Below are 26,746 nucleotides of genomic sequence, written 5' to 3' on the forward strand. Positions count from 1 at the left end.
TGCTCAAGGCTAGTGCTGTATCACTTTGAGCCACAGCTCTAGGTGTTGTTGTTGTTGTTGTTGCTTGTAGATAAGAATATCTGGGATTTTCATGCCAAGGTTGGCTAGGAACCTCCATCCTTAGGTCTAAAGTCTGCTGAGTAGGATTACAGGTGTGAACCACTAGTACTAAGCATCTTTTAATATGAACAAAATCTATGGATCATACCACTCTCCCTCCAAAAGCTGCCAATGATTCAAAGGTTTTGAGATTTCCAAAGGTAATTAGGAAAATCTTACCTTCTGTACCCATTATTCAGAAAACAAGGCCTACGTATGATTGCAATCACTAGGCAGGAAGTAGAAATGAGAGAATCCTTGCTCAGGTAATATTTCACATTGGCTTAACTCTAAATGCTGCTTTCCTTTCCTTCAAGTTTGCTTTAGCTACTGATGACCTGTGGGAAAGGCTTTGTATCCTGGTTCCCAGCAGAGAACCAGAGGGAGTTTCTGAGCTTCACCCTCCATCCAAGGTCAGTTTAAATTCCCTCCCTTTTTTTTTTTTTTTTGGTTTTTCAGGTAGGCCTTGAACTCTTGCCTCAGCATCTGCAGTCCTGGGAATACTGTAGACCTGGTCTAAATCCTGTCCTCTTGGAGAGCTATTTAACTACATTCCATTCCTAAACAAATTCAAACAATCTTTCCCTGAATTTGTTAGCTTTTATCGATCTGCCCCCAAGCTCTCCCATTGATTTTCTTATTCCAGAAAAACTAAAAGAAAAAAGAAAACAACAACCAAAAGCGAGAAACAACAAGTCCCAAAACACCTCTAGGCTATCTAAAACCCTGGGTTGTGGAAGTGGGTGAAGGACACTTTTGGAAGCCCTGAGACTTCTCCCTTAGTAGAACAGTTACTTGATTGTCTATTTTATCATTCACTGCTGAAATCGGCCTGTAGTGCCCTAGGGAAAGGAGTTTTTTGTGAGACCTCACTGGGGAGTTTGAGTTTGAAATGAAAGCTATGAATGCTGTTTCATCTGACCTTCAGTGGTTGTCCTGCTGTTGGTCACCTAGTTCTAATGCCTATTCTCGGTTTCATAATCCAAAACTAGGATGCCAGACTTGTGTAGGTTCATGGGATACTTAGAAAACTTCAGCACATTCTTTCCAAACTAAAAACAAAAAAAAAAGATGTATATATCTGAGTGCCAATTCATCTACAGGCTTCTTGAGTCTCTTTGTATGAGGTGGAAATCTCACTGTATAGCCCAAACTAGCAAAAACTTGAAAACCTTCCCAAGTGTGTACTCCACTGTAATTGGGCCTAATTTATAGGCTTGTATGAAGAACTTGCAAGTAAACCAGATACTCATGACTACCTTCTAGTTCTACTACCTCCCAGTGAAAAAAGAAAATCAAGGGAGATTGATAAGTTTAGGCCAAAACTGAATGTCATTTAGCCTAAGCTGAAATAACAAAAGTTTTTCTTTGAACAAAGAAGTTATATATAAATATACATAGAGATATATGTCCTCTGAGGGTAGTAATCAATCCAGCACCTCTTGTTATTTGCAAGGACATACAGTTCTCATTATTAGGGTGGTTGGATTTTGCAGTCATTGCTAATTTTTTTTCTTTTTTTTGTCCATCTTGGGGCATGAACTCTGGGCCTGGACATTGTCCCTCCTCTTCAGCTCAAGGCTACTGCTCTACCACTTGAGCTATAGTACCACTTCTGGTTTTCTATTGGTTTATTGGAGATAAGAGACTCACGGACTTTTCCTGCCTGGGCTGGCTTTGAACCTCAATCCTCAGATCTCAGCCTCCTGAGTAGCTAGGATTACTGGTGTGAGCCACCGGCACCCAGCTACTGCTGATCTTGAATAAGGAAATACTGAAACTTGTGACAAGTTCATTTAAAAGAGTTTTTCTCTATAAAGGTTTCTTTTGCTTTAGAAAGACTACACTTTGGCACTACCTTTGGGCATCATTTTAAGGAGCAAAATCACCAAAAAGCACGGAGTCGGGGAGGGGGGGAACGACATTAAATCATGGAAACAAAACATTGAAAGGAACAGGGTTTATGAGGGTGAAACAAAGCAAAGGGTCTGGATGGTGATGTAGCTCAGAGTTCCAAAGAAGACTGAGCATCACACTGTTCTGTCTCATCTGGGAATGAGTACACTGGGAAACCAATTAAAGCACTATAAGTATGGACTTTGGGGTTAAAAGAAATATGAACTGAATTTGCAAACTTAAGATCTTCAAATAATGAGAATAAACTGTGACCAATTTCAGGGTTGTTTCTAGGTGCTTTAAGATTAGATTAGGTGCTTTAAGATTAGAGAGCACTCAAAAACAGTTTTTGAACTCAACAAGTAGAGAATTAAGAAAATGCAACCTATCTTGGAACACTATACAGACCTAGTCCAGTAATGCTGTTGGCTAAAGTTAAGTTTCAGACTGTTTTTAGTACTGTTCAGACTCACACTAAAAGCAATTTTATTAACTTGGAGATTGGATTCTTTTTAAGTGCAGATAGATGTAAGGTACTGAAACCTGAACTGTATATGAAAGGTAGGAAGGTCATTCTAGACAGAACTGCTCGCAAAATTAACAATTTCATATAAAAGAGATTTTTTTCCCCCAGACACATTAGAGACATATGGCAGAAAATTTTTACCCAAGTGATTATTGTGTTTGGGAAACATGCACAAGTTAGCTTCAACCAAAAAAAGCAAAAGTTTTATGTCCAGGTATAATGAGGACCTAAATTTGGGTTCAGAATTAAGTCAATTTGGGTAGTGTGTAGATGGTAGATTTTTGAGATTGTAAGCAACAGCAGTTTTGTTTCTGTTTTTTTTTATTTTGCACTGTGGCCCAGGCTGGCCTGTAAGTCATCATATATCTGCCTCAGCCTCCTGAGTGGTGGGATTACTGTACTAGCACTGCTGCCTAGCTAAGCAGTGGGGATTTTTAGTTCACCCTCTTTACTCTAGGGCCTCATCAAGAAATTGGAGGAGAGAAAAGGTAAAATCTTTGTCTGCTTTCCTATTTTTTTCCCACTACTTTGCATAATCAATTTCTAGGGCATGAACATATTTTTCCTGCTCCTGTTTTCCCATCCCTGTAGCTCTGATTCTCACTAAGATTGCATTTCCTGTTGTTAAAGCCAGTTATTCCTGCCTTTCCTTAGTTGTTGGCCTGGAAGAAGGTAGGGGGTTTGTACAATGTGGAGCATGACCTGGGTCCTGGACTTTTCTCACAATACGTTAGATTGTGTGGCCTCCCTGGGGGCTCTTGGACAACAGCACTAGCTTTGGTATGCTTCATTTTTTTATTTAACTTAGTATCCTTAACCCATCCTAGTAGGTTTATTATTATTATTAATTTCTCTCTAGGATAACTAGATGCGAAAGGCTTGTTATATTTGTTTTTGTAGTAGCCTCACCCCCTTTGGTTTGTCTAAACAGCTTAAGCACATTGCTGTTAACTGTTAACTATTCATTGCCTAACATAATAGTACCCTGCTCTCAGGGAGCTAATTATGTTTTGATGACTGGGGCAGCCCTTACTTTCATACTAAGAACAATAAAAGAGCAATACAGACTAGAGTGTAATTAAGTGCCCAAATATGTGGCTCAAGGTTAAGGATCCCCAGTCTTTCAACATAATGAAGACTGTGTAGCAGAAGAAAAGTCTTCACTGTTCTTCCTGGCAGAACTCCCTGTCCCTCACTCCCACACGTACACACCTTTATCTCATTTCTCCCCCCACCCCAATCCTTCCCCCAAACTTCGGTGCTTGCCTTCCTCCCTACATCTGAAGCCCAGAGTCTGGAAATGGAGGAGGGGGGCGTGCCGCCGCTTCGGTGCTGGTTTCAGTGCCTGGCGGTCTGGGGGAGGTGCTGGGCGAGCGGCCCCAGTCCGGCTGCGGCCGACCCAAGTTCCAGCCCCTGCCCTTTGCTCTCCGGCTTTTCAATAAGTCCCAAGGCTCCGGAGGGTGGGCGTGGGGGTCACCCCGGGGAGTCTCAGACCTACGCCGGGCTGTTTGGGGGGGCCCCAAGCGATAGCCACGTTCTTCCCCTGGCCAGCAGCCAGGGGAGGAAGCTGGGGGTAAGGGGAGGGCCCTGAGGGAGGGGTCAGCGCCTCAGGAAAGAGTTAATGCAAAGAGGGGGAGGGGACTGGGCGAACAGACGGAAGGGAAGGCTCAGGTAGGGGCGAGCAGAGGGGAGGCCGGTGGAGCCCGAAGGCGTCCAGGATCTGGGGGGTCGGAGGTGGGGGCTTCTCGGCTTCTGCCCCTCACCCCGGGCCCTAACTTACAGCGCAGCGGCGACTTTCAGTTTCATTTCACCGACCCTCCCGCCTGGGCCGCGCCGCCGCCGCCGCCGCCGCCGCGATGCCCAGCAAGTTCAGCTACCGACAGCTCCGGGAGACCGGCCAGCACTTCGAGAGTTTCCTGGCCGCCCGGGGACTGGACCTGGAGACTGATCGCGAGCGGCTGCGGACCATTTACAACCGCGACTTCAAGACCAGGTACGGGCCGGCCCACCCCTGACCCCGAATCCTGGGTCTGGCGCGCCCGCCGCCGCGATCCTGCGCTGGGGCCACCTTTCCGCCCCGGGGCGCGGACGCACGGCGTCCCCAGCGGATCTGGGGAGTCCCGGGGCAGCGCAGACCTTCCTCCCGCGCCCAGCCCACGCCCCGCCAGCGCCGCCCGGAGCCCGCCTGCTCTTCACGGCCGGGCCCCCGCGCAGAGTCCCCGAGGATCCTCCGGGGCCGCCCGCTTCCCCGCCTCCCGCGACCGGGGCTGCGCGCACGGACCGAGCCCACAGGGCTGGGGTCGGGGTCGGGGGAGCCCCTGGGGGGTCCAGGCCCACACGGGGGCGGGGGGGGCCTAGACCACGGAGGAGAATGCCTTGCTGGCGCGGGCTTCACGGGGATCCCCGGCCCGATGTTGAGGGGCTGCTGCCTCGGGGAGGGGGGGCGTCCAGAATCTGGGAGAGCTCCTGAGGCACAGTGTGGAAGGGAGAAATCTCCGAGAGCCATGGAGAGGAGGTTACACACACACACACACACACTACGTATGCACCCAGCTTCTATTAGCACCTGTGGCTTCTCCATGGAGACCCAGAGCCAGGGCCAGCCTCCGGGAGGCCCCTTTCACCCTGTGGCTGAAGATATTTGGTCTCCTTTTCCTGTTACCACCCAAGTGAAAATCAAAGAGACTTCTGTCAAACCATAGAAGTGTGCTTCAAAAACAACTCTATCAACAGGCTGCTGCTGGCCGTGGGCCGAAAACCAGAAAACAATTTAACAGGGATCAGAAAGAGTTGTACAAATAAACACAGGGGCGCGGGGTGGGGGGACAGGGTGTCTTAATAAGAGATCTCTTGAAAGAAGGTTGGGTTTTAGCAAACCGGTATGGGTAAGAATGACTTCTATGGTTTTGTGGCAGTCTTAGTTTGAATTGGTAGACTTGTGGTTTCGAGGATTTGGGGAGAAGAAAGAATTTTTTTTTTTCCGTACTGACCAGAATATTGCTCCTAGGATATTGTTTTGACTAATGCTTGGGCAACATCTGAAGAAGAGGCAAAGATGATGAAGATTTGATTTAGATCCCTACGGCGTTGTAGGCACTGTGGGTGCCACGGATGAAAGATAATTCTAGGGAGGCGAGGCTATGTATGATATGTGTACAATCTACTTAGAGTAGAAGAGAATTATAATACAGTTAATAGGAATTCTAGAGGACTGGTCTTGGAATACCTCCTGTGGATACTTCCTATATATGAGTTCACCTTAGAGCTCAGCTCCAGATCCAAAAGCACAACCCTGGATATATACTGGAGGAGAGTTAGGATTGGGGGAGTGTCCAGTGTATAGGAATATACTAAGGAAACATCAAGAGTGGTGATTCTGGCAAAATGGACCTACAGAACTGCTGTTAAAGACAGACCAGATGGCTTATGCCTGTACTTCTAGCCACTCAAGAGGCTGAAATCTGAGGATTACAGTTTGAGGCCAGTCTGGGCAGGAAAGTTCAAGAGACTAACCAGCAAAAAGCCAGAAGTGGAGCAGTGGCTCAAGTGGTAATCTTGAGCAAAAAATTTAAGCTGACTTTGCCTAGACCCTGAGTATGCCCAGTGTGGGAGCATTAAAAAAAAGGGGGAAGGGGGGAGCTGGGAAGGTGGCTCAGTGGTAGTATGCTTGCCTTGCATGCTTGAGGCCCTGGGGTTGATTCTCAGCACCACAAAAGCAGAAAAAGATGGAAGTGTCGCCATGGCTCAAGTGGTAGAGCGCTAGCCTTGAGCTGAAGAGCTGAGGAACGGGGTCCAGGCCCAGAGGTCAGGCCCATGCCTGACAAAAAAAAAAAAGAGCCTAAGGAGCCCAGGGAAGGGAGCCCTACTATAGCTTGATTGGAGGAGTCTGCCAACTGTAAACCAAAACTACACAAGATGTTTTTCAGCAAGGATATAGGGATCAGCTATGTTGGATTGCATGTAGAAGACTATGTAGCGGTTCATTATGAGTGACATTGAGGGGGGGAGTTATGGTTTTTTTGTTTTTGTTTGGTTTTGGGGACAGTTCTCTCAGCCTTGGGCTCTCCTTAAACTCAGTGTCTGTGCCTCAGCCTCACCGGTAGCTGAAACAACAAATGCACACTATTTTAAATTTATTATTTATTTTGCAGTGCTGATAATAGAACCCAGGGCTAGGCAAACAATTGCTCCATAACTGAGCAACATCTGGAGTCCCAAAGAAATAGTTATTGAAGCTCAAAAGTTTTTTTTTGTTTGTTTCTCTTTTCTGGTTATGGGGCCTGAATTCAGCTTTGGCCCTGTCCCTCAGCTCTTCAGCTCAAGGCTAGCACCCTACCACTTGAGCCACAGCACCGCTTCGGCTTTTTCTGCTTACGTGGTGCTGAGGAATCAAGCCCAGGGCCTCATGCATGCAAGGCAAGCACTCTAACCACTGAGCCACCTTCCCAGCCCCCAAAAGTAATCTTTTATGTACTTTTTTGTTTGTTTGGTGCCAATACTAGGGTTTGAATTCAGGGCTTGGATTCTGACCCTTAACTTTTTCCATCAAGGCTAGCCTTCCACAGTTGAGTCACAGCTCTACTTTTTTTTTTTTTTTTTACCGATTTATTGGAGAGAAGAGTCTCATGGATTTGCCTGCCTTAGCTGGCTTCTGAGCTTAGATCCTCAGATCTCAGCCTCCTGAATAGCTAGGATTACAGGCTTGAGCTACTGCCAACTGGCTGTTCTTGGTTTTCTTTTTTTCTTTAATGCAAATAGGAGGTTGACCTTGGCCTTAGTATATGGAAGAGAAGGAAAGACCTCTCTGGGTTCATGCATAGCCTTTCATGGGACCCAGTCAATGAAACTGAGAAATACTTGCCTTGAAAAGAGAAAATTCAGAGACAAGATAGTTATCTGTAAATATTTTAGAGACAATCTGGGTGGATTGAACTATGTGTGTTCAAAAGGAAGAAATAGGTTTTGTCTACATCCCTGCCCCCATGTAGTCTTTAAAGCCTGGTCGAAATACTATGAAGTTAGCCCTTTTGCTGGTAATAAACCCCTGTTTCTTCCTCTGGACATTGATAGCTTACTTTGGGTGTAGCCTAGATGTTGCTGAGCCAGCTATTGTCAGGCTCTCTTCCCCACCTTACTCTTTACCTTGGTTTTTATTCTTTATTTTTCTTTCTTTCTTTCTTTGCCAGTCCTAGGGCCTGGGCATTGAGCTTCTTTTGCTCAAGGCTAGTACTCTGCCACTTGAGCCACAACACACTTCTGGCTTTTTCTGGTTATGTGGTACTGAGGAACCAAACCTAGCGCTTCATGCATGCTAGGCAAGCACTCCATCACTAAGCCATATTCCCAGCTCTTGTTTTTATTCTTTCGTGCTAGTACTGAGGCTTGAACTCAGGGCCTACACTCTGGCTCAGCTTTTGTGTAAGACTGGTGCTCTACCACTTGAGCCACATCCACTTCTGATGTTTTATTGGTTAACAGGACAAAAGAGTCTCTTGGAATTATCTGCTCAGGCTAGTTTTGAACATAGATCCTCAGATCTCAGCTTCCTCGGTAGCTAGAATTATAGGTATGAGCCACTGGCACCCAACAATTTACCTTTAATTTTATATACCTTTAATTCCCTCCCCCCTTAGCAGTAATAGTGGAAACCTTAGGGTCTCACACTTGGATATTATAAAAATTAACCTTGGGAGGCTGGGAAGGTGGCTCAGTGGTAGAACGCTTGCCTTGCAAAAATTAACCTTGGGTGGGGGGAGTAAGGAGGGGATAACAGTGTTTAAAAAGAAATATACACTCATTACCTTATGTAACTGTAACCCCCATTTCACCTTTATAATAAAGATACAAAAATTTCCTTGCCAGCCATCTATATCTCAAGTATTTTTTTTTGGGGGGGGGTCTGGTCATGGGGCCTGAACTCTGGGCCTGGGCGCTGTCCCTCAGCTCTTCAGCTCAAAGCTAGTGCTCTACCACTTGAGCCACAGCGCCACTTCTGGCTTTTTTCTTTTTGCTTATGTGGTGCTGAGGAATCGAATCCAGGGCCTCAGGCATGCAAGGCAAGCGCTCTACCACTGAGCCACCTTTCCAGCCCCATATCTCAAGTATTTTTTGATATTCATCTGTTGAATTTGTTTATATTACCTTTGCCATTTTATTTACATATATTTGTAGTATATGTTAATATATAGACATTATATTTTTTTTCCTTTCATTTTTGGTGGTACTTTAACTCAGGGCCTTGTATTTGTTAGGCTGTTGCTCTATCACTTGATCCATGCCTCCAGCCTTGCCATCTGTTCATTATTTTGAAGATAGAATGTGGTGAGCTTTATTACCTTGCCTGGCCTCAAACAATGATCCTCCACGATCTCAGCCTCTGAGTAAATAGGGTTATAGGTGAGAGCCACTGGCATCTGGCTTCAAAATAGGTTTTAATAGTCAAAACTCACCTTGCCCATGTAATTGTAACCCTTCTGTACAGTATTTTCACAATAAAAAAAATAGTCAAAAATCTTTTCTTTTTTTTTTCTTTCTTTTTTTATTTTTATTTTTCTGCCAGGCACTGGTAGCTCATACCTATACTCCTAGCTACCCAGGTGGCTGAGATACAAGGATCAAGATTCAGAGCTAGCCTGGGCAAGGAAGTCTGTGAGACTTCTACATCCAAGTAACTACCACAGATCCTGAAGGGAAGCTGTAGCTTACGTGTTAGAGCTATGTATTAAGTTTTTGTTGTTGTTGTTGTTTTAATGGCTTAGACCTGAGGCAGATGAATTTGGGTAGGGCTAAAAAACAATCACTTGAGAAAGATTTCAGGGGTAGTAGCATCTGTAGACATTGCAAAATATGCAAATGCAAGTTCTGTCTTCCTTCCTGATAAGTCCATGCAAAAGATTACAAAAATAGACTTACCTTCCTCCCACTCTCCCTTCTTTCCTCCCCCCACCCCTTTCATTATTTTTGAGATAGAGCCTTCCTTTTTGCCCAATGCGGCCCTGGACTATGAGTCTTATATTATGGTTTTGGAGGAAATGGGATGATAGATGTACATTGCCATATGTAGCTTCTTTATCTGTTAAGATGGGGATGGGAGGAACTTCAAATTTTTACTTTCATTTATTTTTTGCTTTGGCTGCTATGATCTTCTCAATCTTTGCCTTCCAAGTAGCTACGATTACAGGTATGAGCCACCTGCACTTGCTGATTTTTGTGTTTCCTTGAAAACGGATCTGTCTGTCTTGAGCCTAGATTATCTGCTAGCTGCATCTGTTTTGGGTGAGGAACAGTATGCACAGATTTTGTTGTTTTTGTTTTGTTTTTTGGTCAGTTGTGGGGCTTGAATTCATGAACACTGTCCCTGAACCTCTGTGCTCAAGGCTAGTTTTCTACCATCTGAGCCACAGCACCACTTCCAGTTTTTGTGTGATGAATTGGAGATAAGATTCTCACAGGGACTTTTCTGCCTGGGCTGGCTTTGAACTGCAATCCTCAGATCTCAGCCTCCCGAGTAGCTAGGATTATAGGCATAAGCCACCAGCGCCTGGTACACAGCTAGCTGGTTTTTTTTTGCTTGAATTCAGGACCAGTCTGCTTTTCCTTATATTTTTAGTCAAGTCTGGAACTTTACATCTCGAGTCACACCTCCCCTTCCTGTTTTTGGCTGGTTAATTTGGAGTCTAACAAACTTTGTCTGCCTGGACTAGCTTGGAATGGAAATCTTCAGATCTCAGCTTTCTGATTAGCTACCAGCTCCTGGTTTCCACAGCTTTTTTTTTTTTTTTTTTTTACCCCCAGTCCAAAGGCTTGGACTCAGTGCCTGAGCTCTGTCCCTGAGCCTCTTTGTGCTCAAGGCTAGCACTCTACCACTTGAGACACAGCACCACTTCCAGCTGCTTTTTCCTGTTTATGTGGCAGTGAGGCATGTAGTACTGAGGCATCAAACCCAGGGCTTCATTCATGCTAGGTAAGCACTCTACCACTAACCAACATTCCCAGCCCCTCCACAGCTGTTTTTAAGGTTCCTGCACTGATGTTTTCTTTCTTTCTTTCTTTTTTTGTCGGTTGTGGGGCTTGGACTCTGGGCTTGGGCACTGTCCCTGAGCTCTTCAGCTTAAGGCTAGCATTCTACTACTTGAGCCACAGTTCCACTTCCAGTTTTTTGGTGGTTTATTAGAGATCAGAGTCTCTCAGACTTTCCTGCCCGGGCTGGCTTTGAACCGTGATCCTCAGATCTCAGTCTCCTGAGTAGCTAGGTTTACAGGTGTAAACCCAGCTTGTACTGATGTTTTCTTATGGTTAAGTTATAAGGATGGGTAGAGACTCCACACTATAGTTTCTACTAACCTGAAACTCATGATCTAGAATTACAAGTGTGCCCTACCATGCTAAACAAATTTTTGAGAGAAGAAAATAAAATGTCTTGGGTGCAGTTTGTACTGGTTCTATGAGGGCTTGAACTCAGGGTCAGGATACTCTCCCTTGGCTTTGTTGCTCCAGCTTGGCATTCTGTCACTTGAGCTACACCTTCACTTGGACTTAAGAGTCTCATTGTTCTCCTGTGGCTGGTTTCACATCTCAGCCTCCTGAGTAACTAGGAATACTGACATAAGTCGCCCTTTCTGACTGGATTCACTTCTTTATTCCACAAATACTGACTTGCCCTCCCCCGGTGGTGAAGGCAGACCCTCCAGAGGCTGGAGATGCACAGAAAGAACCTAACTAAGGAAGGCAGTAGCAATTAAACAGATAATCATTTAATTGCTGTTGTGATGAGTGCTTGTAAGAAAGAGTCCTGTACACTTTGGGAGTGTACAATTGTGTGTGGAAACAAAACCTAGTCTAGAAACCAGAGGTTTGGGGAGAAGGTGATATTTGAGTAGAGCCTTGAAAGGTTAGAAGAAATGAGCAAATATAAGGGAAGAACATTTCAGACACAAAGGGAGCTCCATTTACAAAGGCTTGGGGTTCCCCTGAACTTGGTAACCAAAGGGAGGCAGTAGCTGTTTGGGCAGGTCCTTGTGAGCCATAGAGAAGTGTTGATAGGTGTGTTATTTTGTTTAAAATCTTAAACATGGAAGATTCTAAAATAGGAGACAGAATCAGGGTTTTGGATTATTCTGGCTTCTGGTATGAAGGTGGCTTTGGATAAAGCCATAAAGCTAGAAAAAAAAAAAGTCTTATCTTGGCCTCTAGTATGTATAACCTTAACAATACATTCCACTGAATTAATACATAGCTTTTTCAAAATAAAATCCTAGTAAGAGTGGCTAAAGTTTGCAAAACATGGAACTACTGTTCTGATGTGTATGTATGTATGTATGTATTGTCAGTTGTGGGGCCTGAACTCTGGGCCTGCGCACTGTCCCTGAGCTCTTCAGCTCAAGGTTAGCTCTCTACTACCTGAGCCACAACACCACTTCTGGCTTTTTCTGCTTATGTGGTACTGAGGGATTGAACCCAGGGTTTCATAAGCATGCAAGGCAAGCACTCTACCACTGAGCCACCTTCCCAGCCCCATGATACTATATTTTGAAATATCATTCCTTTGGCCTTTAGTCTTCTCTGAATTGAGTCTGAAAAAGTTAGATAACGTTCAGGCATTGAGGAAAGGCCAGGGGCAGCACAGGGCAGACTATTGAGGATGATTGACTAGAGGCCCAACATCATGTGAAGGTATCTCAGTTTCTTCTCAACTGAGTGACAGTAGTTGTTACCTCAAAGGGTTGTTGTGAGCATTAAAGGTACTTAGCACAGTAAGTACTCAGTTACAGGTTTCTGGTGATAATATAACTATCATTGTTCCTATGGAGGACAAGAGTATGCCATATTAAAGGGCTAGACTTAGGCTGTGCAGTATAGAGTCATTAATTGGGGACAATTAATGTGAGAGTTCATAGAGCCCTGAAAAATTGAGGAAGAGTAGGGTATGATCAGACGGTTCACAGAAGAAATACAAATGATTGTAAGCAGAAGGAAAGATCCTTGATTATAAAAATCTGTGACCTGAAATTCAGATTTAAACAAGGAACCAGTTTTTGTTTAAAAAAAAAAAGTAAAAGATTGACATTTTCAGATGTTAAAGACTGGGGAAGACAACTTTCAAAAAGATTTATTTGGGGCTGGGAAGGTGGCTCAGTGGTAGAGCGCTTGCCTTGCATGCCTGAAGCCCTGGGTTCGATTCCTCAGCACCACATAAGCAAAAAGAAAAAAGCCGGAAGTGGCGCTGTGGCTCAAGTGGTAGAATGCTAGCCTTGAGTTGAACAGCTGAGAGACAGCGCCCAGGTCCAGAGTTCAGGCCCCACAACCGGACCCAAAAAAAAAAAAAGATTTATTTTTTGTGGGTTATGGGGCTTGAACTCTGGGCCTGGGTGCTGTCCCTGCACTCTTCAGCTCAAGGTGAGCACTCTCCCACTTGAACCACAGTGCCACTTCCAGTTTTTCTAATGGTTTATTGGAGATAAGAGTCTCACAGACTTTCTTGCCCAGGCTGGCTTTGAACTGATCCTCAGATCTCAGCCTCCTGAGTAGCCAGGATTACAGGCATGAGCCACCAGTGCCTGGCTTCAGAAAGGTTTTTTTTGTGTTTGCTAGTACTGAGATCTTGAACTCTAAGCTTCTCACTCTTGCTTAGCTGTTTTTCTGCTCAAGGCTAGTGCTCTACCTCTTGAACCACTACTCCATCTCCAGCATATTTGTGGTTAATTAGAAATAAGAATCTCATAGACTTTCTTGCCCAGGCCAGGTTTGAATTGTGATCCTCAGATCTCAGCCTTCTGAACAGCTATAGGCATGAGCCATAAACACCCAAATACTCTAATTTTGAGACAGAGCCTCTCATTTTGTCTTGGTTGGCCCCAACCACTACACTTATATTTATGCTAAGTACCTGGAATGACTAGTCCCTACTATCATACCCAGCTTTTTCGATTGAAATGGGGGGTTCTCTAAAACTTATTGTGTGTTACCTCCCGTGTAGTGTAGCTAAGACTACAGATAGGGACCACCAATGCCCATTTGTTTATGTCTTTCTTTGAAAACTAGATGATCTGGCTGTCATGGTCCTAGGTTATTGGCTGGCCACCTCTGGCTGGAATGGGCACAGTGCCTATAGCTAAGGCTCCTGCACTGTTGTTGGTGGTGGTGGTTCTTTATGGTTGGGTTATGAGGGACAAGAAGTTATTCTTGCACTAATGACTTGACAGTGTATCTGATCTGCTCTGAGAAGAATGCATATCAAGATACCTGTCCAAACTGGTTTTGATAGACATTTGGGTTTGTGTTTCAACCTATGGGACTTTATGACTGGAAGACTAAAGAAACACGATGAAAATTAATGCTGATACCTGATTTTTTTAATTTTTATTTATTTTTTAGTCCTGACTACCTGACTATCTTTATTCCTAGTCACCCATTGGTATTTGACCCTTCTGAGGCCTGATGTGGAGACTTCTGGTTCTCTCTCTCCTGAGAGTTTCTTTTTCTCCCTGGGTTGTCCTGGCCTCAGGCAACTCACACTCCCTGGAGTGATCCCAAATACTTCCCTGGCTGTAACTCCCAACCCAAGATTCCCTAACATTAGGCTCACATTTGCCTGAGTTCTCAACTTGTAACTCACATGAGCCACAACTGCCTTTAGACCACAGGAATCTCAAACCCAGTATGAGCAGATTTATTTTATGGTCCTTTTGTTGACCTTCTCTTGTCTCTCTCCTGCTTAAGGATAGTCTCAGACACCAAGCCCTGATTTCTAGGTTATCCTAGGCTCCTTTCCTCTTCTGTGCTGTCAGTCTGCACTTTCTGCTAAATGACATTCTAAATGTTTTAGGATCCGTCCCTCTTCTATTTCTACCAATGTCTTATGCAGGCCTTGTTATCTTTTAACCCAAACAATTACCGTATCCTTTTTCTAACTGGTCTCCCTGCCTACAGTCTTGGCTCCAGCAAATCCATGCTCCAATCCTGATGCCAGAGTGATCTGAAATGCAAATATGATCTTGCCACTCCCCCTGCTTAAAACCTTCCACCTGCAGTGGTTCTGTAGCCACAGGGTAGCCTCTGGCTGGGCTGAAAGTAAGTTGTTACTACTCCTCCTATACTGCCACCATTAGTACCACTGTTACTAATACAAATACTAATAGTAGCTAACATTTATTGAGCATTCTCCATTATGCTTTCCAATGATTTATTATCTGTTGAAAACAAATCATAGCCAGTTTCATCCTTCTAAATGGCACCGCTCTCCTTTTGCTTGGGGGGCAGAGGGGGGCAGAGTTCTAGATGGGGCACTAGGTAAATGTTTGTAGCCAGAAATGATCTTACCATGTACTCTAGTGTGTAACTATGCTGATTTAGCCCTGAGAGTTCATAGGGATTAGCAGAGTTCTTAGGAACAGAGATTTCCTTTAACTCTCTGCAAAGCATTGGGGGTAAGGTGACACTCTGAGATCATGAGACCCAAGTATGTCACGCATGGGTGTGTCCTCTGGCTCCTGGGTCCCTGCCTACCCCTGCAATTCCTGCCATTCCCTTTTTTTGCACTTTCCATTCTAGTACAACCAAACTATATGTCATACTAATCATCACTCACCCTTACTGAGGTCTCCTATGTGCCAAGCACTGGACTAAGTGCTTCCCTGTGATGTCAGTATCTCACGTAAGCTTCACCATAATCTTTAAAAGATAAGTCTTTACTGTCCCTTTTTGTTTTATGCTGCTGAGGATTGAACCCTAGGCCTCCCAAATACTTATGTACTTTGCCACTGAGCTCTGTTCCCAGATGGATGTGTTAGAGGAGGAAAGAAGCAAAGCCAGCCTCTGAGGGGCATACTGTAGTAACTGAGTAAGGGTTGCCTTAACCGGAGTGGCAAATTACAGATGGTTTGTACCCTTCATCTTTGCTCACCTTGGATGTCCTCTGGCCTGGGTAATGCGCTTCATCCTCTGGAAACCCACCCCTACCCCTGGCTGTGGTCAGTGCCCCACCTGAGCTCAGTGAGCTATCCAGGGAGCCTCAGCAGCTGCACACCAGTGGCCACACTGGAATTGATGGGCTCGGGCTGAGTGGTCCTCAGGGCAGGGACTGGATGTCTCTCATCATGGAACCCCCCAGCATCTAGTGCAGTGTCTGGCACCTAACAGGCCTCCGTAAGTGTTTGTTGAGTTTACTAAACTGAATTCCAGAAGCTGAACCTTGAGGTTATTGTCCTGCTGACCAGTTTTCCCTGTCTTCACCTCTCTAGGCACAAAGCCAGGCTATTTGATCTCTGGAGAAGGATCCTTTCCCTTCCTGCTTGGGTTCCACCTGCACCCTTTGACTTCGGGTGGAAACTGCTGTCTGATCAGCCAGCTTGCCCATACTCTGGACATCTCTGCTCTCTCTGGTCCCCTTTCTCCCTCCTCCCCCACAGGCTGGGCCTGCGTCCACTCCTGAGTCAACTCATTTGAGTTCCCCTTTGGCCTTAGTGTTTTCCACTGGTTGTTTGCATTTTCTTTTTCCTGTCCCAATAGTCCCTCCCCCTAAAAAATAAAAATCTGTTTCTTTCTTTCTTCCCTTAGTCTTCCCAACCAACAGCCCGTGATAGGAATATTCTCCTATGTAGTACACAATCCACAACCTGCTGTTAAGACGATTATATTTTACCTTGGAAAGAAAGTTCCGTTGCCTTGCCTTAAGACATTTAAAATCTAGCCATCCCCAGCCCAAGTCTCTGTCTGAGCCCCATATTGCCCCACAGCAGCGCTGGTGTGTCCAGCACAGTGACCCTCAGGAGCCTTTGTCCCCAGCCCTCTGTACCCCCTGCCGCCACCCTGCCTCCTACTGGCTCTGCCTTCCCTCACTTCCCAGTCTCCTCTGCTTCTGGCAGCTTTGGGAGCCCCGCCCCTGGCTTCTCCTCCATGCTGTATGGAATGAAGATTGCAAATCTGGCCTACGTCACCAAGACTCGGGTCAGGTTCTTCAGTCTCGACCCCTGGGTCGATGTGCGGTTCCCAGAAAAGAGGAGAATGAAGCTGGGGTCAGATATCAGCAACCACCACAAGTCACTGCTAGCCAAGATCTTTTATGACAGGTGTGTGTGTGTGTCCGGTGGGAAGGGTGTGGAGGGCAGGGGTGGGGGGAGGGGGGGGGGGTGGAGAGGAGGCCTTCTGGCTGAGAAAACAGAGGACTGCTTCAGGTTGTTCTTTGGGAATGGAGTAAGGGCAGGAAATTGGTCATGGTGGGGATGAGGGGTGGGGCCGTTTCCTGAGCATAGCTCTCCACACTCTGCCAACCTATTAGTCCTACAGCGTTACCCAGGGCAGCCCCCCAGTCCAGGCCCCTTACACTTCATTTCCCCTGCTTGCCTTCTACTTTCTTCAGGGCTGAGTATCTTCACGGGAAGCATGGGGTAGATGTGGAAGTCCAGGGGCCCCATGAAGCCCGAGATGGGCAGCTTCTTATCCGCCTGGATTTAAACCGCAAGGAAGTACTGACCCTTAGGCTTCGGAATGGAGGGCCCAAGCCTGTTACTCTCACTCACCTCTTCCCACTCTGCTGGACACCCCAGTTTACCTTCTACAATGCTGATCAGGAACTGCCCTGCCCCCTGGGCCCTGGTAAGTATATTCCCAAAGGGAAAAGACCGGCACACATGGACTCATTCTGGGTGGGCTAAGCTTTGGAAAGCACACTTATGTCTTGGAACGGAACTGCAGGGAGATTCCCCATCTCATCCTATTCACTCAGTCCTCCTCTTCCAGGTGAATACTATGAACTCCATGTCCACTGTAAGACCAGTTTTGTGGGCTACTTCCCTGCCACTGTGCTCTGGGAACTGTTGGGACCAGGAGAGTCTGAATCAGAAGAAGCTGGAACTTTCTACATTGCCCGCTTCCTGGCAGCTGTTGCCCATAGCCCCCTGGCTGCACAGTTGAAGCCCACAACTCCATACAAGCGTGTTCGGATCACTGGCAACCCTGTAGTGACTAACCGTGTAGAGGAAGGAGAGAGACCTGACCGGTAACTCCTCCCCCAACCCTGTCCAGGCTGGGCACATCCTGACCATAATAGTGGATCCTTGGGAATTGCCCAGAGCTTGGAACTAGGAGTAGGGAGCCAGAGCCCCTTTTCTTCCCTGTACCTTTACTATCTAGGAAGCAATTTGCAAGAAAGCGATAGATCTGAGTCACTCTGTGACTGATTATCAGGCAACCCATTGTAGACATTTCTGTTTGTCCACCCATCCCTCCCTTTTTGATGGTATTAGAGATGGAATCCAGGGCCTCATGCATCCTAAACATATGACATATGCTCTAACTTGAGCTCTATCACCAATATTCTCTTCCTCCCCTCTCTAATTAAGACAGAGCCTCACACATTAGGCAAGCACTCTACTATTTAACACATACCCTCTTATGGTATTGATAACTTTGTCAGAGCTTGTTTCAAACTCAAGATCCCCCCCCCACACACACACACCCTTCACCCCCCTAGCTGGAAATGTAGGTCTCTGCTACTCCTTGCAAGAAGAATTGTGACTACTTCAATTTTTTTTTTTTTGATACGGGGAATTCAACCCAGTAGGCAGGCACTGTACCACTTGAGCCATGCCCCCAGTGTGGTTTCTTTTGCAAGTTGATTGGAAATAAGAATCTCGAGAATTTTTCTGCCCCACTTGCCTTTGGACTTCAGTCCTCCAGGTCTCGAATGATCCACAGGTGTTTATGTAGTGTATTTTTTTTAAGCGTTCCTAGTATTGCACTTAACAACAATAAGAATGGTCCAACTTTGGACTAGTCTGGCACATGAATTAGTGCATTCTTGGGTAGAGCAGTCGTATTATAGAAAGACCTAGTGTGCCTGGTGCTGGTGCTCATGCCTGTAATCCTAGCTACTCAGGAGGCTGAGTTCTAAGGATGGTGGTTTAAAGCCAGCCTGGGCAGAAAAGTCCATGAGACTCTCATCTCCAATTAACCACCAGAAAACTGGAAGTGGCACTGTGGCTTAAAGTGATGAGAGCTCAGGGACAATGCCCAGGCCCCAAGTTCAAGCCCCATGACTGACCAAAAAACCTAGCACACGCTCCAAGGAAGAGGTGGCATTACCAGAGTTTGAAGGTGGGAGGGGTTTGCATGTTTATGACAGCTCTTCTTCCTCCATCCCACAGTGCTAAAGGCTATGAACTAGAGCTAACTATGGCGCTGGGGACCTACTACCCCCCACCCCACCTCAGGCAAGTGCTACCTATCCTTCTTCAGGGAACAAGTGTCTTCACTGCCCCTAAAGAGATTGCAAAGATCAAGTAAGTACTACCCCTCCCCACCCGCACTCCTCCCTCTCCTCTGTTTCCTCCCTGCTGGCCCTTTTCCCAGCACTTCTGTCCTGAGCCTCCCAGGCATTTCGTTCTCCTCTCACTGACAGTGCTCAGCACTGTTCTAGGTGAACCAGTCACTGTGGGCCTTGGCCATTCTAGTGGAGAACAGTGAGAGCGCTTATAATTGCCTAAAAAACAAAACAAAAACATTTTATTTTATAATCTTATATAGCGATCAATGAAGAACTGATAGGAGATTAAATGAAACTAAAAGCAGGGTAAGGGATACAGTTTTACAACAGGCAGTCTTCCTTGCTTCCAACCACGACTTTCATAGTTCCAGAGCTTCTGGTGGGAGAGGGTGGAGTTCCGAGACCTGGGGGTTGCCTACTGTGCCTGCCCTCACTCCTGCCCTCACCCCACCCCCGACCATCACTGCCAGGGCCCAGTTGGAGACAGCCCTGAAGTGGAGGAACTATGAGATGAAGCTCCGGTTGTTGTTGCACCTGGAGGAACTGCAGATGGAGCATGACATCCGACACTACGACCTGGAGTCGGTGCCCATGACCTGGGACCCCATGGACCAGAACCCCAGACTGCTCACATTGGAGGTCGGAACTTGCATACAGTGCAAGGGTGGGCCCAAGTCAGTCAACCTTAAGCTGTGATTCTTGACAGCAGATCATACCTAGAATAACGATGAATTCATTGCTGTCCCAGAGCGCTCAACATGAAACAGGTGGACAGTCTATGCCATAACTGAGACATGTAGGCAGAGCAGTGGGGTTTTATCCTAGACTCTGTTGCCTTTAGATATGTGACGTGGCTTTCTCTGATCCTTAAGTCCCTTATATAAAAAGCACAGAGCTGGACTCCATCATTCTGTGGCCCTTTCTGATTTGAACTAAATTTCAGAGGCAAAGTAGAAACTGAGCTGGCCAAAAGGCTAATTGGATGGACTGGGAAGGTGGCTGCAGGTTCTGGAGTCCTGCCCTACATGTTCTAGATTCCTGGGCTTGGCACCTCTGAGTAGCCTGTGGGGCTCCTCCCTCTCCAAAGTCTTGTCCTGTCTAATAGGAGAAGAGAGAAGAGTAGGGCTAGCACGAGTCTGAGGCCAGAGCTTCACTTGTCTCTCGGGTCTGAAGAGCCTTTGACTACCATCCCTAGGATAGAAGCTTGCTTGTGTTCACACCCCACAGGTTCCCGGGGTGGCTGAGAGCCGCCCCTCAGTGCTACGCGGTGATCACCTGTTTGCCCTCTTGTCCTCTGAGACACACCAGGAAGACTCTGTCACCTACAAGGGCTTTGTGCACAAGGTGGAATTGGACCGTGTCAAGCTGAGCTTTTCTCCAAGGTAAGTGTTGCGGTTCTCCCCCCCACACACCCCCAACCAGAACACGTTCAAGCTTGTCTCTAAGGCCAAGTGTGCTTCCATAGCAGGAGGCTTTTTCTTTAGGGGAACCCTGAACTATACCAGCAGCTTCCTCTTCTAGATAGATTTGTGTGGAAGTCTTGGGAAGAGCAAGTGGAGGAATGGGAGGTGGAGAGAATATTCACCCCACCTGACTGGAGCTCTTTTCTTTTCTCCCTGCCCAAAGCCTCATGAACCGCTTTGTGGATGGATTGACCTTTAAGGTGAACTTCACCTTCAACCGCCAGCCCCTGAGGGTCCAGCACCGTGCCTTGGAACTGACAGGACGCTGGCCACTGTCACCTCTGCTTTTTCCTGTGGCCTCTTCTGGGGCTGCACTACTTCCTGCAGATGTGAAGCTTAAGTGAGAATGGCAGGGGCACTGGGGCTCCTCGGAGGGTGGTATAGGGCATGGAGCCGCAAAGTCCTCTGGGATGCTGGATGACTCGAAGTTGATATTCCTGGCCCTTCTTGCCAGGCTGTTTGACCGGAGTTTGGAATCAAACCCAGAGCAGCTGCAGGCTATGAAGCATATTGTTATGGGCACCACCCGGCCAGCCCCCTACATCATCTTTGGGCCTCCAGGGACTGGCAAGACTGTCACATTGGTGGAGGCCATTAAGCAGGTGAGATTTGAACACTTAAAACCCATACTCCTGATTCCTTGAACTTCAAATAGTTGTCCCCAGATTCTGATTCCCTTTACCTTCTAATGTTCCTTACACTGTGCCGCATCCACAGCATAGGCTGGAAATAAGGGTCTGTATGGCGGCTGAGCACAGTTGTGCAGTGGTCATTACGGACCGTAATATTTACTTCAGTAGTCACTCGGCATTAAGGTGCTATTTGAACTGTCAAGGACATGGAAGTCAGAACTTAACCGTTTATGTCACCTGAGCTCTAGGAGACAAGTGCTGCCACACTTTTCGGTCTGAATCCCAGTGTCTCAGGAAGTTGTTTCCATACTGTACATGTTCATTGCAGGTGGTGAAGCACTTGCCTAAAGCTCACATCCTTGCCTGTGCTCCTTCTAACTCTGGAGCTGACCTTCTCTGTCAGCGGCTCCGGGTCCACCTGCCCAGCTCCATCTACCGCCTCCTGGCCCCCAGCAGGGATATCCGCATGGTACCTGAGGATATTAAGGTACCTAGGCTCAATAGGATGACATGGAATGGCATTGGGGTGGGAGAAGCTTAGATCTGAACCCTTGCTGTGGGACCTTGGCTGGGTTGACTTCTGGATCTTTTTTTCATGGTTGCAGAGTGAGCGAGGGACCTTTTCCATTGTTTGTAGAGTTGAGAATGGGTAGAGCTATGTTGATTCCTCTGTTGCTTCACAATCCACAGCCCTGCTGTAACTGGGATCCTAGGAAGGGCGAGTATGTGTTTCCTGCCAAGAAGCAGCTACAGGAATATCGGGTCTTAATTACCACCCTCATCACTGCCAGCAGGTGGGAAGTGTGTGCATGTATCTCAGTTGTAAGTGTAAGTACAGAGGGACAGGGCTAGGGAGACGGGAAAGAAGGGTCCATGGGAAGGGACGACTGCATTGAGGAGTCAGCTCGGGTAGTAAACATTTAAGTCAGGTAGTGAGGTGTCTGGGAACGACCCTGCCTGGCCTGACACCTCCCAGGTTGGTGTCAGCTCAGTTTCCCATCGATCACTTCACACACATCTTCATCGATGAAGCTGGTCACTGCATGGAGCCTGAGAGTCTGGTGGCCATAGCAGGTGAGGGGCTCAGAATGGCTGGCTGCAGGTGTGCCACCTTGCCTGGAATAAGAGAGGTCCCTTCCCCACTCACCTTTCTTCCTATTCCATCTCTGACTCCCAGGACTGATGGAAGTCAAGGACACAGGCAACCCAGGAGGGCAGCTGGTGCTGGCAGGAGACCCTCGGCAGCTGGGGCCTGTACTACGATCCCCACTGACCCAGAAGTATGGGCTGGGGTACTCTCTGCTGGAACGGCTGCTCACCTATAACACACTGTACAAGAAGGGCCCCAATGGCTACAACCCCCAGTTTATAACCAAACTGCTCCGAAACTACAGGTATTCCCATCTCTCCCCATGGACACTGCTGTCCCATACATGCCTCAGCTGGGGCCTTAGTGGGCCTGTGTGATTCAGAAAGACTCTGTGCTGGTTTCTTTCTAGCCCCATCACCGCTGCCATAAGTTTTCATTCTGGACCACATGGCTAATCTGTATACTAGCATAGGTCAGGAATGGGTCTAAGTTTCTAGGCAACCCAAAAGAAATAAGAAAAGCAGAATACAGGTGTTCTGTTTTGTTTTTAAATAAGCATAGAGCTGTAAGCTATATACTGCTATTTTTATGGTGTTGTGTGTGTATGTGGTGCTTAGGTGTCAAGCCCATGGGCTTGCACAGGCTAGGCTAGCTATACCCACACTTTCCCCTTCCCTTTTGAGACAGGTCTGTGTTGTCAAGCTTGGACTCAACTCCAGGGCTCAAGCAATCCTGGCCCAACCTTCTAAGTAGTTGGAGCTACAGATGTGTGCCACTGTACCCATTTTGTATATTTCTTTTAGAAAAGGACTATATATCCCGAGTGCCTGTAGCTCATTTCTATAATCCTAGCTACTCAGGAGCCTGAGATTTGAGCCCAGTGGTTCGAAGCTAGCCTGTAACAGGAGAGGCTATGAGATGCTTATCTCCAGTTAACCACCAACAGGCTGGAAATGGAACTGTGGTTCAAGTGGTAGCACACCAGATTTACATGAAAAAGCTAAGGGACAGAGCCTTGGCTCTGAGTTCAAGCTCCAGTACTGGCAACTACAACTATACCATCAGACATCAGAAATGCTTAGATTAGAATCGAAAGTATGGTGCAAGTGATAGAGTGCTTGTGTAGAAATGTCCTAAGTTCAGACCTCGGGATTAAATAAATAAATAATGATCTTAAAGCAGTAATCCCAGCTTGCTTAGGAGGTTGGAGACCGCACCTGGAAAAATACCTTAGAAAAGCAATAAAAAGCTGGAGGTATGGCGGAAGTAGTGGAGTATGTGTGCAGAAAGCAAGATGCCCTAAGTTAAAACTCCAGTACTTAAAAAAACAGACTTCTAGATTATTTCTACACTATTATTGATGAGTCTAATAAATGTTAGTTATAGCACTCATATCTTAGGGTTTAACAAAGTTTATCAGTGGTGGTCATAGGAAATACTTTGTGTGTGTATTATCTTTTGAATGGGTCATTAATGTCTTAGTTTTCTAAAAAATAAAGTCATTCAGCTGGCCAATGAAATTCCTGGCCTGTATGCTGTGTGAATTCACATTTCATTCTTTTGTGGTCTGGCTGTGACGTTGAATGAAAGGCCTCCTGGGCAAGGAGCAGGAAGGCGGAAGCTGTGTGTGGGCCTAGGGCAGGTGGAATGGGAGTCCCCAAAGGCAGGCAGAAACAATCCAACCCTCAGTCTTGTGTTTCCTTTTTCCTCCTACCTGTTAGGTCTCATCCCACCATCCTGGACATTCCTAACCGACTGTACTACGAGGGGGAACTGCAGGCCTGTGCAGACACAGTTGATCGGGAGCGCTTCTGCCGCTGGGAGGGTCTTCCCAGACAGGTGAGGCTGAGCAGAGCAGGCTCGGGCTCCCCACCTTGTACCCTGACTTGCCTCCTCCTGCTGAAGGAACGTGGCAGGAGGAACTTGAGTGCAGAGTAGATGCTCTATTATCCTCCCTTTGTCATCTTGGCCAGGGACCCCTTACTTTCCTGGGAAGGGTGTCTGAGGGTTTCTTCTTCTTACCCTATGTCCAGGGCTTTCCCATCATCTTTCATGGTGTAATGGGCAAAGATGAGCGCGAGGGCAATAGCCCATCCTTCTTCAACCCTGAAGAGGCCGCCACAGTGACTTCCTACCTGAAGCTGCTCCTGGCCCCTTCCTCCAAGAAAGGCAAAGCCCGCCTGAACCCTCGAAGTGTGGGGGTCATCTCTCCATACCGGAAGCAGGTCTGGCCTTCAGTTTGCAGCAAAGGTGGAACCTCCCCACAGCTGGCATCTCCCTAAATAGGCAGAGACTTAGGAGCCCCCAACCTCTGCCGGCCCTTATCTCAGATCTCAGAAGAGCACAGAGGTCAGGTGTCCTCAACCTCTTTGTCCCTCCTCCCTGGCATCCTGCCTGCTTCTTTCCTCTTGCTTTTGAGTGAGGGCACATAAGAGAGAAAGGCATTCTTCCTTTCCCTCCAGGTGGAAAAAATCCGCCACTGTATTACCAGACTTGACAGGGAGCTGCGGGCACTGGATGACATCAAGGACTTAAAGGTGACGCACTATTCCACATTTGCTCCCTGCCTTCTGGGTACCCCTCACTTCTCCACTTTCAGAGCCCTCCGCTTGTGTCCCTGTCCCACTCCACTATGTTGAGACAGACCTGAGGCTCTCCCCAGGTAGATCAGGGATGAAATCAGGAGGCCTGTTTATTTAACAAGCACTTACGTCATTCTTACCAGCAGGCAGGTTTGAGGCCTCTGCCCAAAGGATGAAGTCCAAACTCCACAGTCTTATCTGTCATGTGACCTTGCCAGCCCCTTTCTGCCCCCATTCTCAGTAGCTTGGCTTTGAGGTAGTTGTTCACAGTACTAGATGCAGATAAAAACCACCTGGAGAGCTTTTAATACACCCAGTGCCAAGGCCCCACCCAGCCAATTAACGTGGCTGTCTGGGGGCAGAGCCAAAGCACTGGTATGTTTTACAGCTCCTCAGGTGATTTGAGGTGCAGCCAGGGTTGAAAACCACTGCTTTATGATTTAGAGGCCTCTCCCTTACAATTCTGATCAGGAGTTCTGGATTATACCCAGGGTTGTTATGATCCTACCAGGGTAGGACTTATGATTATCTTCAGAAAAGTTTCAGAAACACTGCTCACTTACTAGTAGTCTTGGCCATGTTTGCTTTGCTTTGAACCCTTTCCAGGTCCACCCCATAGCTGAATAGGTTTCAGCTTCCATGGTATACCTCTTGTCCCCTTTTCCTGGCCATCACAGCTTCCCTGTGACTTTGGTACCATCCTGGCAGAACAAGGCGCCCCTTCCCTTCCCTCCTCACCGCCCCCACCCCAGGCCTGTTCCCCTTGAGCCCACCTGGCCTCAGGCCCTGCCAACCCTCATCTTAGGTGGGCTCCGTGGAAGAATTCCAAGGGCAAGAACGAAGTGTCATCCTCATCTCCACTGTGCGAAGCAGCCAGGGTTTTGTGCAACTGGACCTGGACTTCAACCTGGGTTTCCTTAAGAACCCTAAGGTTTGAGGACTGGTGGGTGGCAGGAATTATTCCTTCCTCAGAATCCTTCAGTAACTTCAGCACCTCTTTTCCAGCGGTTCAATGTGGCAGTGACCCGGGCCAAGGCTCTACTCATCGTAATAGGCAACCCTCTTCTCCTGGGCCATGACCCCGACTGGAAAGCGTGAGCATTCCCACCCCATAAATCCTTCTTGGTGGCCATTAGCCCAGCCTAGACTATGTGTCTTTGTTAGCCAACTACTTATGCTTCTGCTAGGCCTCACTGTATGTGTATGGGCTGTGTACCTTTGATGACTGGGGCCTGGCCTCTGGTCTCCACCTCCGATGATGCACCATCTCCGGTACTACTTAGCCAGGCCTGCCTAGTGTCATGTGCCAACATCCTTGTACCCACAGATTCCTGGAGTTCTGTAAAGAAAACGGAGGGTATACTGGGTGCCCCTTTCCTGCCAAACTGGACCTGCAGCAGGGACAGAACTCACTCCTAGGTCTGAGCAAGCTCAGCCCCTCTACCTCAGGTATGAAGGGTCCAGGGACATCTAGGGAAAGAAAAGAGGGGGATAAAAAAAAAAAGACAAAAAGTATACTTCCTTTCTTCCAAGGCCCCCACTGCCGTGACTACCTCCCCCAGGAGAGGGAGGGTGAAGGGAGCTTGTGCCTGCAAGTGGAGCCAGAGTGGAGGAATGAGCTCTGAAGATGCAGCTGCCTGCCTTTGCCAGCTTTCTCACGCCAGCCAAGCCTTAACCGCTGCCCAACCCTGAACCTGAACCCAGCCCAGCTGCCCCTGGGAAGGACAGGAAGGCTGGGGAGGGAGTTTACAACCCAAGCCATTCCTCCCCTCCCCTGCTGGGGAGAGTGACATACCAAGCTGCTAACACTTGGGGGAAGGGAGGAAGAAAAACTCTTGAAAACAAAATCTTGTTCTATGCAAAAGCCTCTTGCTTATGTCTCCTCAGCCCCACCCCCAACTTCCTGTGCCCCCAAAATGACCCTTACTGGAGGGTGAGACTGTTAAGGTCTGCCCAGAGGTGCCCCCTCCCCCCCCATTTCCAAGGGAGGAAATCCAGTGGGCAGGGAAGCCACACAGATTTCTAAGTTTAGCCCCCACTACAGATCACTTCCCTCATCCATCTCCTGGGCTCACAGCCAGCCATGACCTCATCCCTTTGCTCTAGACTCCACCCTGCCTCAGTCCCGCCTTTGCCTTTCCGAATGGGGCCAGCCTGGCCAGCAACTTGGAAATGAATGAAGACGAGACTCTAGGCT

At 47.3% G+C, this 26,746-nt stretch overlaps 1 protein-coding gene across 6 annotated transcripts; it reads left to right on the forward strand.

The window, feature by feature from the left end:
- Positions 1 to 448: 448 nt before the first annotated feature.
- Mov10 (Mov10 RISC complex RNA helicase) lies at positions 449 to 26,417 on the forward strand. 6 transcript variants are annotated; one of them, XM_013024732.1, is made up of 21 exons: positions 449 to 512; positions 4,304 to 4,514; positions 16,384 to 16,587; positions 16,878 to 17,113; positions 17,258 to 17,516; positions 18,664 to 18,798; positions 19,253 to 19,421; positions 19,983 to 20,164; positions 20,409 to 20,585; positions 20,700 to 20,847; positions 21,206 to 21,364; positions 21,568 to 21,671; positions 21,854 to 21,951; positions 22,055 to 22,271; positions 23,689 to 23,806; positions 24,001 to 24,192; positions 24,430 to 24,504; positions 25,355 to 25,480; positions 25,555 to 25,643; positions 25,877 to 25,998; positions 26,083 to 26,409. In XM_013024732.1, the coding sequence occupies exons 2-21, from the start codon at positions 4,378 to 4,380 to the stop codon at positions 26,172 to 26,174; spliced, it is 3,039 nt and encodes a 1,012-aa protein (XP_012880186.1). In that variant the 5' UTR covers positions 449 to 512; positions 4,304 to 4,377; the 3' UTR covers positions 26,175 to 26,409. The 6 variants fall into 6 exon arrangements, 5 of the variants coding, with proteins under 5 accessions (XP_012880186.1, XP_012880188.1, XP_012880185.1 ...); XM_013024734.1 differs by lacking the exon at positions 449 to 512 and adding an exon at positions 3,938 to 4,094 and having other exon boundaries at positions 20,010 to 20,164; positions 26,083 to 26,417; XM_013024731.1 differs by lacking the exon at positions 449 to 512 and adding an exon at positions 4,002 to 4,094.
- The last annotated feature ends 329 nt before the right edge of the window (positions 26,418 to 26,746 follow it).

This window comes from Dipodomys ordii, unplaced genomic scaffold (assembly GCF_000151885.1).
Source record: "Dipodomys ordii isolate 6190 unplaced genomic scaffold, Dord_2.0 Scaffold78, whole genome shotgun sequence".
Lineage (NCBI taxonomy): Eukaryota > Metazoa > Chordata > Mammalia > Rodentia > Heteromyidae > Dipodomys > Dipodomys ordii.

Coding starts and splice junctions, on each gene's coding strand:
- Mov10 (XM_013024732.1), top strand. CDS start 4,378: ATGCCCAGCAAGTTCAGCTACCGACAGCTCCGGGAGACCGGCCAGCAC. Junction 17,517..18,663: donor GAAGGAGAGAGACCTGACCG/GTAACTCCTCCC, acceptor TCCATCCCACAG/TGCTAAAGGCTATGAACTAG. Junction 25,644..25,876: donor CATGACCCCGACTGGAAAGC/GTGAGCATTCCC, acceptor TTGTACCCACAG/ATTCCTGGAGTTCTGTAAAG.